This window comes from Eimeria tenella, genomic scaffold, assembly GCF_000499545.2.
Source record: "Eimeria tenella Houghton genomic scaffold, Eth_scaff87, whole genome shotgun sequence".
NCBI classification, from domain to species: Eukaryota; Apicomplexa; class Conoidasida; order Eucoccidiorida; family Eimeriidae; genus Eimeria; species Eimeria tenella.
The window spans coordinates 23,789-34,524 of NW_013543461.1; the positions used below are offsets into that span (position 1 = coordinate 23,789).

The window sequence follows — 10,736 nt, forward strand, 5'->3', positions numbered from 1 at the left end:
CAGCAGGCAGGTGCTTTGCTGCGTTTGACTGCGCAGGTGGACCAGGTGAAGGCTTGCATGCTGCCGTTCATGAGGGAGCGGTTCCCGAGCCGCGGGGAAATGTACCGGGAAGAGTACAAGAGGATTTGCAGACACATCAGCGAGGGGCTCACGAGGGGGGAAGAAGGGGCCCTGACAGCGATGACTGAGGCCCAGAGGGCCTACTACTGGAAGATGAATTTTGTAAAGGTGCAAACGGCAGTCCAGGGGCACTTCGAGGGGCCCCAGGGGCCCCCGGAGTGCGAAGTCGGGGGCCAGGAGGGCCCCCGATCTTCTTGAACATTTCGGTCAAGTGCTCATTTGCAAGCACATTTAGACCTTATTTAGACCTTTATTCACTTATTTTTGCTTTTAAGCGCCAATGAAAACGCGCAGCAGCAGGATCAGCAACTTAGGCAGTGGGCACGTGAGGAACCATTGGTGCAAGAGCCCCCAGCAGCAGCCGCTGAGTTGGAGATAGAATTCCCGCTTGCTTCCCTGAGTTTGCGTTTAATGAATTTCCATTGAATTCCATTAAAATAAAAGGGAAAAAGCAAATAATGCAGCACTAGCTGGAGCCGGACTGTGCAGCTTACGCTCGTATTCAATTGTGGACTGCAGCTCGTCCACCTTGGCTGCGTTCTCGTCCGCCATGGTTCGGTCTGCAGTTTAAAAAGATGAAATTAAAATTAAATGAACAAAAACAATGCAAATAGTAAAAGTGGCATTTTGTTCACCGTATTCGAGCCTTTCTTCCGGCGACATCATGGCGAGGGTCTGCGCTTCTTCTTTGAACGCGTCCTTGGACTCGGTGGATCTGAATCGAGTTGATTTTGCAGTTTTTGTTTGGATCTCGCTTTGAAATAAAAGCGTTTTGAAATATTTACTCGATTTCCCTTTTTTCAGCTTCCCTTTCTTCGTGGAAGGAGCCGCAGGGGCTCATGATCCCGGCCATGGCGTCCTGCTTTCCTGGGGCGGCGTGTGGGCGTGCGCTGCGAATTCAAGTTCAAATTTTTTGCCTTTTGCGTCGAGTTTGTTGGTTTCATTGCGCTTGTCATCGTCTTCTGTCTTGGCGACGATGAGGAGGGGCGCGTTTGCGAGGTCTGGGGCGAAAAAGTTTCGAAATTCAACTCGGGAAACTTGAATTCCGAAGTTGAACTGCCGGCCCACCCGGGTGCAAACTGTCGAACAGCTGCCGCGTCTTCGCCGTCAACAGCGACAACTCCTGCATTAGTCGAAGCCTTTCTGCCTTCAGCTCTGCAGTGTTTTGGGCCAGAGGGAGGGCGAGGTCGGATTCCATTTCGCCGTAGGTGCTGCGCGTTGCGGCAGCAGCTGAGTGCAGCAGCAGCAGCAGCAGCGGGACGCCCCCGGGCCTACTCTTTCAGAGACTTCACGAGGTCTTTCGCTCCTGAGAAAGCCAAGGAATGAGGAAAGCCACGCAGCAGCAACTCCGCAGCTGCAGCGCACCTGCTGCTGCGTCGCTGGTCTCGCGGGCGCGCGCCAGCGCCTGAGAGGAAGCAGCATGGAAGCAGCACTAAGAGTCTCCAGTTTGCTGCTGTACCTTCTCTGCAGCAGTTTCTTCACGAGTGGGCGCGGGGGCCGCGGCCTGGGCTGCTGCAGTGGACCACTGGTCACGCGGGCTCCTGCACTGGACCTGCTGGGAAGCTCTCACCCTGTGCACTCAGCAGCGACTGTGCTGCGCCCCCAATGACAGCTCCAGCCAGCTGGCCTGAGAGCGTTTGCTGCATTTGCTGCTGCAGCAGCTCGACGCGCAGAAAAGGCCTCACCCAGGAACTTTTCCTGAGTTGCATCTGCAGCAGACTGGCAGCAGAAGAGAGCCACACACGGAAGCAAGAGCTTCATTGCTGGCCTTCTCTCGAATTTCAAGGAAAATATGTCTGATTAACTTAATTTTTACCAAACCTGCAACTTTTTTACAAGAAAAAGACTCAAAAAACGAAAGATTCCGAACAACTTGCCGCTTTCCGCAGCGCCTCCTGCGGTGTACGTGAAACTCAATTAGTGCTGCAGCAAAACTGTGCTTGAATTCTTTTCTTCGAGTTACAAACTGCAACGAAACAGCCACATCAACGAAACAGCCACATCAAGAAAAAAATAATAAAAATTCAGTATTTTTTTTTAATATTTACTTGACGGTGCGTCGCAGGGTGCATTTCGCGCTGCAGTGATTGTTGAATTTTTTTGGGTATTTCATAATTTTCTTTGCCGGATATTCTCGTATACTTTTTTTAATTGAAGGCCCCAGTGGAGACAAACACAAGAAAAGCCGCTTTCCTTTTGTTTGAAACTTTTTGAATGGCAAGTTCAAGTTTTTTGCAGAATAATACTGATATCGGGTGAACTTCAGCTTCGGATTACGAAAGCAACAAAAACTGCGGACTACAGCTTTCCACCGGACAAAAAGAAATACAAGAAAAACATTTTTAATTTAAATATATAAAATAAAATGTTAATTGGTTTCTCTTTTTCTTTTTGAAATGGTGCAAACAGGGAAGTTAGGCGCTCAGGTTCCTGAAGGATCAAACGGTGACTCGACTCTGAAGGCGTCCACAACTCTCGGTATTTTGCGCGTAGCAAGTCTTATAGTGGGCTTAAAACGAAATTTGACTTTAAAATTATAATTGCAAATAATTTAAAATGAAGCTGCCGGATTTTTGGAGGGAGAAGACGGCGAGGCTGCGCTGAAATGGCTGGCATGTTGAATTCCTCGGCGCAGCCGAGCCCGAAAGCCGGCCGAAACGCTCGTGTCTTCAAACTCAAGTGAGATTAACAACAAGAAATTGTTTTTTTAATTTTAAATTCAATTTAATTTGAATTACTTCAGCGCTTCATCGACAGACCAACACCGGTCTGGCTGGGTATGCCGCCGGCATCTTGCCTGTGCAGACCGCCCAGGGCTTCGTGTGTTCACTGATGAAAAATAAACTTCTTGTCCATTATTGTTTCATTTTATTCCATTTTTTAATTATTCCGGGGCCTTTAGCTTCTTAATTTGCCTTTTCAAGGCCTGGTTCCACCCGCTTTCGCCCTCCGCATGCACTGGACTTCAGCCCAGGGCTTCAGCAGCAGCAGCAGCAGATCACTTTCTAAAGTCCCACTTTATCCCAACTTCGGTTTCTCACGCGCTGCTCTAACAGGCGGCTGCTGCAGCAATGCAGCACGGTGTCCTCAGCAGCAGCAGCAGCAGCAGCAGCAGGCGTACATACAGGGTGGACAAGCAGTTTCCTCATGAGGAGCTGCACTTGAAACATCATCTAGCCTGCAGCAAATCCGCAGCGGGGGTTCTCGATGCAACTGTCTGGGGATCCTGCAGCTGCTGCTGCTGCTGCTCCTGTTGATGCTGCTGCTGCTGCTGCTGCTCCCGGAGCCTCTACGCAATGCAGCAGCAAGATAAGGCCCTCAGACAGCGAGTTTGCAATAGTTCTGACGGACTCAGAAGACGAAGCAGCACCAACTGCTCAAGTGCAGCAACAGCAACAGCAACAACAACAGCAGCAGCAGCAGCAGCAGCAAACGTCAAGCAGCAAACCAAGCCACGAGGCTTCCCCAAGACGCTGCAGACGGTCAGTCAACCTCGAAGACTCCGACAGCGCCCCTGAGGGCCCCCCTGAAAGCAACAGGGGCCCCCCGGTGGGCCCCCCTGGGGGGCCTCCTGGGGGGCCCCCTGGGGGGCCCCCCTCGAATAGTGGAGAAGTTTTATTTGCTGCTGCTGCTGCTGCTGCTGCTGCGGGGGGCCCTTTTCGGCGGCGCTCTGCGCGTTTGGCGGCCTTGAGCGGTTCGGGTGTATGTACACCGGGGCGCACCCCAAGACGAAGTGAAGGCGCTGCAGCAGCAGCAGCAGCAGCAGCAGGTACTGCTGCAGCAGCAGATGCTGCAGCACTAGCAGCTGCTGCTGCTGCAGCAGACCCCCCTGCAGCCCAAGCCACGCAGGAGCCCAGCAGCAGAGACCCGGAGGCCCTCAGCAGCTCCGCTGCTGCTGCTGCTGCTGCTGCTGCTCCTGAGCTGACCCCCAGCAGCTCGCCGCAACTCTTGCGCCACAAGAAGCGGCTAAGGCGCAGCGTTGACTGCAGCAGCAGCGGCAGCAGCGGCAGCAGCAGCAGCAGCAGCAGCAACTTATTGAAATCTGACGAAGAAAGTTCGTCAGTCCCCAGGGTGAGGCGCCACCGCCGCTCTTTGGTCGTTTCTGAGGGCAGCAGCGACGACGAGGGGGGTTCCTCAGCTGCAGCAAACAGCAGCAGCAGCAGCAGCAGCAGCAGTAGCAGCAGCAGCAGCAGCATGAATAACGTCACTGCAACAGCTGAGAATGACAGCAGCAGCAGCAGCAACGCGAGCTGTGAGCCGAAGACAAATTTGCCGGATGTTGAGGGGCCCCCAAGGACGCCGCTGCTGGAGGCTGCTGACCGCCCCAGCAGCAGCAGCAGCAGCAGCAGCAGCAGCAATTCAGCCGCAGCAGGCAAAAGCAGCAGTAGCACTATTGCGGCAGAAGAAAGCAGCAGCAGAGGCAGCAGCAGCAGCAACAGCAGCAGCAGCGCAACAGCTCCGAACGACCGCAGCGGCTCAGTGACTCCTCTACGACCGCACCGGCGCCTGCGCAGGCAGCAGCAACAGCAGCAGCAGCAGCAGCAGCAGCAAGAGCAGCAGCAGCAAGCGGAGCAAAAGGGTGACAGCGGCCGCCCATCGCAGAAAGAACTGCAGCAGCGGCTGCAGCAGCTAGCCAAGAAGGTGAGGGAGCGGAGCCTCAAGTCGAGAGCCGTAGGCTATGAAGGTTCCCACGCGAAAGAGGGCAGCAGCAGCAGCAGCAGCAACAGCAGCAGCAGCAGCAGCAGCAGCAGCGAAGAGGACCGGCACAAGGGGACTGTGAGGCGCGCAGCGACTGCGACAAGCGCCCGAAAGGCATCTCGAGTCAGGGTTGCTGCTGCTGCTGCTGTTGTTGTTGCTGCAGTGGTTGCTGCTGCTTTCGATGCCGCCGTTGCTGCTGCTGCTGCTACTACTGCTGCTGCTGCTGCTGCTGCTTAGGGCTGCTCAGCGGACACTGCTGCAGCCATTTAGAGTGCGGCTGGCGATGCAGCTGAGGTGATGAGGTTTTTGATCCCTTACGCGCCTCTGAATCTGCACTTTGAACCCTCAGTTCTAGGGTTTGGGGTTTAGGGTTTAGGGTTTGGGGTTTAGGGTTTGGCGTGCAGTTCTTCTCGTTCGCTAGAGACCTCCGCGAGGCCGCGTCGGACTCAGAGGAAAGCGTCGGGAGTTTTATTGCAGACAGCCAAAACGAGGTTTCTGGAACAGACAGCGGTTCGGGTGAGGAGGCCCCGCAAACCCTAAACTAGGGTTTAGGGTTTAGCGGCGATCCAGGGGTGCAGGGCTTGCGGCCTCAAGTGCGGGGTGCCTCTTCTTGCCTATCGGATCTTAGGGCCTCTTCAGCGACTAGGGCAAAGGGTTTAGGGTTTAGGGTTTAGGGTTTAGGGTTTAGGGTTTAGGGTTTGTGTGCAGAAGAGGAGCTGGAGTCGGAAAGCAGCGACACGTCTGCAGACGAAGCTCTCGAGGCCCTGCGATATCACCACCTGCTCATGGAGGACAACGAAGCTCCCCTCCACTTAGAAGTAAGGGTTTAGGGTTTAGGGTTTTAGGGTTTAGGGTTTAGGGTTTAGGGTTGAGTGCTCCTCGAGGCCGTGAAGGGGCGCAGGGACAAGCGCGTGCTGCGCTGCTGCTGCGTGGAGCTCTCGTTTCTCCGTTAGGGTTTAGGGTGTAGGGTTTAGGGTTTAGGGTTTAGTGTTTAGGGTTTAGGGTTTGGTTTTGTCTGCAGCAAACCCTAAGCCTCAGGGAGTGTTTTGAACTTTACGTCTTCTCTCTGGCCCTCAGTTTATTTTCTCCCCATTTGAGTCTGCAGCAGCTGCAGCAGGACTTTTCCGCAGCAGAAGCCTCTTTATCAGCAGAAGGTGTGTGGGGTTCTTTGCTGCAGCAGCAGCAGCAGCAGCAGCAGGAGCAGCAGCAGCCTTTGTGTTTGTGCTGCAGCGGCGGAAGCGCTGGGCGAGTTGGATGTGCCCAAGTTGGTGGCGGTGAGGCTGGTGCTCATGTTGCAAACCCTAAACCCTAAACCCTAAACCCTAAACCCTGAGTAGCTCTCTCGCTTTCTTTCGCTGCTGCTCCCCGCAGGCCACAGGAAGAATTGAAACCATAACGCTTGCTAAACGAAATTCAGTGAGTTTCGCTGGGTTTTGAGGTTTAGGGTTTAGGGTTTAGGGTTTAGGATTTGGAGCTGAGGGTTTAGGGTTTGGGGCTGAGAGTTTAGGGTTTGGGGCCTAGGGTTTAGCGTGTAGGAGGCGGGGCTGCTGCAGATGGACCTGGGGTTTCGAATACTGGGCGAGCGGCCCAGGGCTTAGCGATTAGGGTTTAAAAACCGCTTTCTAGGGTTTAGGGTTTAGGGTTTAGGGTTTGGCAGCAACTTTGCTGCAGATGGAGACCCACACTTTCCCCCCCGAGTGCCTCCAGCAACTAAAGGCCTTTCCTTCTTGCACTCTGTCAGAAGCGCCAGAGTTCCTCGACATGTAGGCCCGCAAACCCTAATTTAGGGTTTACGCAAACCCTCAGCAGAACACACTGGAAAACCCTTTGAGAGCCCCTACAGGTACTTCAGGGGGCCCCCAGGGGCCCCTGGGGGCTCCCGGGGGCCCCCAGGGGGGCCCCGGGGGCCCCCGAACTGGGTTCGGAGAGAAGAGAATATTCTCTTTAGCTCCTTCGGGATTAATTGGAAATGTTGCTGACTGCCATGTTGACCATAAAGGGTATTTTAGAGTTCGAGTTGCTGTTGTTTTGTCTCAGAAAGATCCTCGAGCTGAAAGGCCTTTTGTTTTCGACACTTTTGGGCCTTCAGCAGCAGCAGCAGCAGCAGCAGCGCCGGGAGCAGCCGCTGCAGCGGAACCCGAAGAGTGGGCAGAAGAGCCCGAAGAAAGCTTTGTGCAAACGGAAGCAGCAGCAGCAGCAGCAGCAGCAGCAGCAGCAGGAACAGCAGCAGGAGCAGAAAAAGACGGACCCGCAGCAGCAGCAGCAGCAGCTGCAGCAGCGGGAAGCAGGGATGCAGCATTTGCTTCCTTTTTGGAAACTGGGGGTTTTGGTCTTGGGAAAATATTTAAAAGAAAAGGAGAAGAAGAAGAAGAAGAAGAAGAGGGGCCCCCAGAAGAAGAAGAAGAGCAGCAGCAAAAGAAGCGGGGGGGCCTCTTCCGGCGGCTGCTGCAGCGGAAGGGGAAAGCAGCAGCAGCAGCAGAAGAAGGGGAAGAAGCAGAAGACTTCGGCGAGGAGGAGTCCGCAGAGGGCGGGCAGCAGCAGCAGCAGCAGCAGCAGCAGCAGCAGCAGCGGCGGCGGCGGAAGCTGGGGGCGGGGGTGAAGAAGAAGCTGCAGGCGGCGCTGCGGGCGCCCAAAGCCCTCCTCAGCAGCAGCAGCAGCAGCAGCAGCAGCAGCAAGACGCAGGTGGAACTTTCGCTGGACTTCTCCTCTCCTGCTGCTCCCAAGTGCAGCGCGCCTGCTGTTTGGAAGGGGAAGCTGCGGACTTCTTCATTTATTTTCTTTTCTTTTAATTTGAGAGTTTTAGCAGCAGAAGTTTCCAGCAGCAACTTTGCTGCTTTTGTCTCCAGCGCCCTCGCCCTCGAAGCCACTTGCAAAGAAAAAAAGGGCTGCTTCCTCGAAGATGCCCTCATCTCTTGCGTCCAGGTACCGCAGCAGCAGCAGCAGCAGCAGCAGCAGCAGCAGCAGCAGCAGCAGCGGCGGCGCAGCGGCAGCTGCAGCAGCGGCGGCGCAGCGGCAGCTGCAGCTAGAGAGTTGATAGTTTTGAGCCTTTTAATAGCAAATTAATTATACTTATTGTCTTGCTGCTGCTGCTGCTGCTGCTGCTGAGTGAAGCAGCAGAGCTGCGGCAGGCCTCTTCGCGTGGTGGTGGTGCGGCAGCAGCAGCAGCAGCAGCTCAGAGGCTGGCTGCGGGACCTGTAGAGGTTTGAAATTTGTGGGAAGTGTTGATTCGATGTTTGCTGCCGCTGCTGCCGCTGCTGCTGCTGCTGCTGCGCCTCAGGTGTCTTGTCCGAAGAAAGTGAAAGTGCGGGAAGAGCTGCTGCAGCACTTCAGCGCGCACAGAGCAGCAGCAAATAAGCAGCTGGAGAAAGTAGCAGCAATACTGCAGCAGCGGGGGGGCCCCGAGAAGCTAAGTAGAGAAGAAAGAGAACAAATAGCAAAAGCTTATGCTGAGCGTGTGCGGCAGCAGCAGGAGGAGGAGGAGCAGCAGCAGCAGCAGCGCCAGCTGCTGCTGCAGCAGCAGGTGCACCAGCACCAGCAGCTCGAGCAGCAGAGGCAGCAGCAAATCGCGCTCCAGCAGCAGATCCAGCAGCAGCAGCAGCTGCTGCAGCAGCAACCAAGACCCGGCGCCCCCGTCGTCGTCTCCGCAGCAGAAGAACCCCCCGAAGAAGAGGAGGAAGAGCAGCAGCAGCAGCAGCAGCAGCAGCAAAAGGAAGAACCCTCAAAGCCCCGCCCCAAAGTCCAGCTGAAGCTCACAGGAGCAGCAGCAACAGCAGCACCAGCAGCAACAGAAGCCCACGGGGTGTACGTACACCTCCTCGCTCTCAACGCCCTGTGGCTTCTCTGGCTCTGGTCATAAATGCAGCAGCAGCAGCAGCAACAGCAGCAGCAGCAGCAGCAGCGGCGGTCTGCAGCCCCTCAGCAGCAGCTGCAAACCCTAAACCCTAAACCCTAAACCCTAGGTAGGGAAGGGCTGGGCTGGCTGTCAGTGGGGGGTGGGTGGGACCCGGAGTAGAAATAAATGTGGATTTGAATTCCGAAATATTTAAATTAATTAATTTATTAATTTAAATGCAATAAATAAATAAACACATTATTTATTTGTTTATTTATGTGTGGGTTTCGTTGTCGGGAGCTGCTGCGCCGCGCCCGAGGCGCTGCTGCGCGCGCCGCCGCCGCGCGAAGCCGCCCCGATTTTGCGCCAAATGAAGAAGAAATGGATTAAATAAAACGAATTAAATAAAATAAATCAAATTAAAGAATAAAAGAAACTTAAAGAGGGCCCAACGCAGCCGCAACACCCGCGGCGCCGCGACAGCAGCGCCGCCGCAGCGTGGGGGCCCCCACGAGCAGCGGGGGCCCCTGCTGCTGCTGCTGTGGCTCCAAATTGCGGGTGTTTTTGCTTCTTTTTCGCTTCCAAACTTCAAATAAACAAAACCAAACAAATTGTTTATTTTAATTCCTTTTTCGTGGCTTCTGGGGGACCCCGGGGCCGCGGCGCTGCAGGTGCTGCGGGCGGCGCCGCCGCTGGTCCGGGTGTCGTGACACCTGGTTTTTCCGCGAAAAGCCGAAAAAACGAAAGATCTCTTCGAACAAAAGAAATAAAAAGAAATAAATAAATAAAAACTGCAAAATTAAATCCAATTGCGGCCAAAAAAGGGCCCAATGGCTCTCCGATCGCTCTCCAGTCGCATTTCCCAGCGCCTCTTTGGCCGCGTACACTTCAGACTTGGCAGCAGAATTCAAATCCGAGTCAATAAGGGCTTCAAGCCGCAGCAGCACGAGTCTCTCGGTGCTGCAGTCTTCTTCGCGAGGTGAGGGTTTAGGGTTTAGGGCTTAGGGTTTAGGGTTTGGGGGTTGGGGTTTAGGGTTTGGGGGTTGGGCGGGGGTTAGGCGCTGCTGCTGCTGCAGCGCCCGCTGCAGCTGCGGCGCGCTATCGACGCGCAGAGGACATACTCTGCTCGAGGGTTTAGGGTTTAGGGTTTAGGGCTTAGGGTTTAGGGTTTAGGGTTTAGGGTTTTGCAGGTGGTCAAAGCATCTGCGGGCGGCGACAGTGGGGAATTTCGTGAAGGCGAATATATCGAAGGAGGCTTCTGCAGCAATTCCAAATGGAGGTAAACTAATTTAGGGTTTAGGGTTTAGGGTTTAGGGTTTAGGGTTTAGGTGGCTCTTTTAATATATTTTATCTTTTTTGTTTTTTTTCAGTTTTTTTTTCAGCTCTTTTTAATTTCTTTTTTCATTTCTTTCTCCCTCTTTCTGTTTCTTTCAATCTCCTTTTATTTCTTGTTATTCTTGTTATTCTTTTTGTTTCTTTTTATTTCTTTTTTCCTCTTTTTATTCCTTTTTATTTTTTATTTTATTTTTTTCATTTTTTATTTTTCTTTTTCTGCGGTGTCTGCGGATGTGTGCAGTGTGTGGGGTGTACGTACACCCCAAGGAGATGCGCTTTTGCAAATAAAATAAAAATAAAATTAATTCCATTTTATTTTAGTTCCCCTTCGTTCTATTTTAATTCTATTTTACTTCTATTTTAATTCTATTTTAATTCTATTTTCCGTTTATATTTTATCCAGATTTTAATTATACTTTAAGTCCATTTTATTCCCAGTTTGTCATATTTATAAATCTACTTTAATTCTACTTTAATTCTGTTTTAATTCTATTTTAATTCTATTTTGACTAGTCTTTGTTTCCTGCTCATTTTATGGCGCTAAAGGGAGCTCCAACCAGCAGCAGCAGCAGCAGCAGCAGCAGCAGCAGCAGCAGCAGGTTGCGTTGCATTAATAAAAGCGTTTGTATTCTTAGAAGTCCATTTCTATTAATTTTGCAAAATCAATTCAATCGCTTTTCTGTGCTCTCAACGAACCATTTACTGTGCTGCTGCCGCTGCCGCTGCTGCTGCCGCTGCTGCTGCTGCTGCT

At 53.1% G+C, this 10,736-nt stretch overlaps 5 protein-coding genes across 5 annotated transcripts in view; 3 read left to right on the top strand and 2 right to left on the bottom strand.

Annotated features, from left to right (window-relative positions):
• ETH_00013580 (uncharacterized protein) overlaps positions 1–318 on the top strand; it is a gene marked incomplete at both ends in the record, with an annotated part of 1,623 nt that extends 1,305 nt beyond the window's left edge. The window contains one exon of the mRNA XM_013378441.1: positions 37–318. Coding sequence (XP_013233895.1) covers positions 37–318 — 282 coding nt within the window. The remainder of the gene's footprint in view (positions 1–36) is intronic.
• Positions 319–430: 112 nt separating this feature from the next.
• On the bottom strand, positions 431–783 carry ETH_00013585 (uncharacterized protein; the record flags this gene model as incomplete). Its single annotated transcript, XM_013378442.1, has 3 exons — positions 431–516; positions 615–680; positions 756–783. The coding sequence occupies 3 exons, from the start codon at positions 781–783 to the stop codon at positions 431–433; spliced, it is 180 nt and encodes a 59-aa protein (XP_013233896.1).
• Positions 784–957: 174 nt separating this feature from the next.
• Positions 958–1,829, bottom strand: ETH_00013590 (uncharacterized protein; the record flags this gene model as incomplete). Its single annotated transcript, XM_013378443.1, has 3 exons — positions 958–1,121; positions 1,189–1,350; positions 1,691–1,829. 3 exons carry the CDS (start codon positions 1,827–1,829, stop codon positions 958–960), a joined length of 465 nt encoding a protein of 154 aa, XP_013233897.1.
• Positions 1,830–3,327: 1,498 nt separating this feature from the next.
• ETH_00013595 (uncharacterized protein) lies at positions 3,328–8,674 on the top strand (the record flags this gene model as incomplete). Its single annotated transcript, XM_013378444.1, has 7 exons — positions 3,328–4,941; positions 5,223–5,334; positions 5,527–5,636; positions 5,840–6,092; positions 6,490–6,581; positions 6,856–7,740; positions 8,096–8,674. The coding sequence occupies 7 exons, from the start codon at positions 3,328–3,330 to the stop codon at positions 8,672–8,674; spliced, it is 3,645 nt and encodes a 1,214-aa protein (XP_013233898.1).
• Positions 8,675–9,480: 806 nt separating this feature from the next.
• The window catches only part of ETH_00013600 (uncharacterized protein), a gene marked incomplete at both ends in the record, with an annotated part of 1,503 nt that continues 247 nt past the window's right edge, over positions 9,481–10,736 (top strand). The window contains 2 exons of the mRNA XM_013378445.1: positions 9,481–9,629; positions 9,841–9,929. Coding sequence (XP_013233899.1) covers positions 9,481–9,629; positions 9,841–9,929 — 238 coding nt within the window. The remainder of the gene's footprint in view (positions 9,630–9,840; positions 9,930–10,736) is intronic.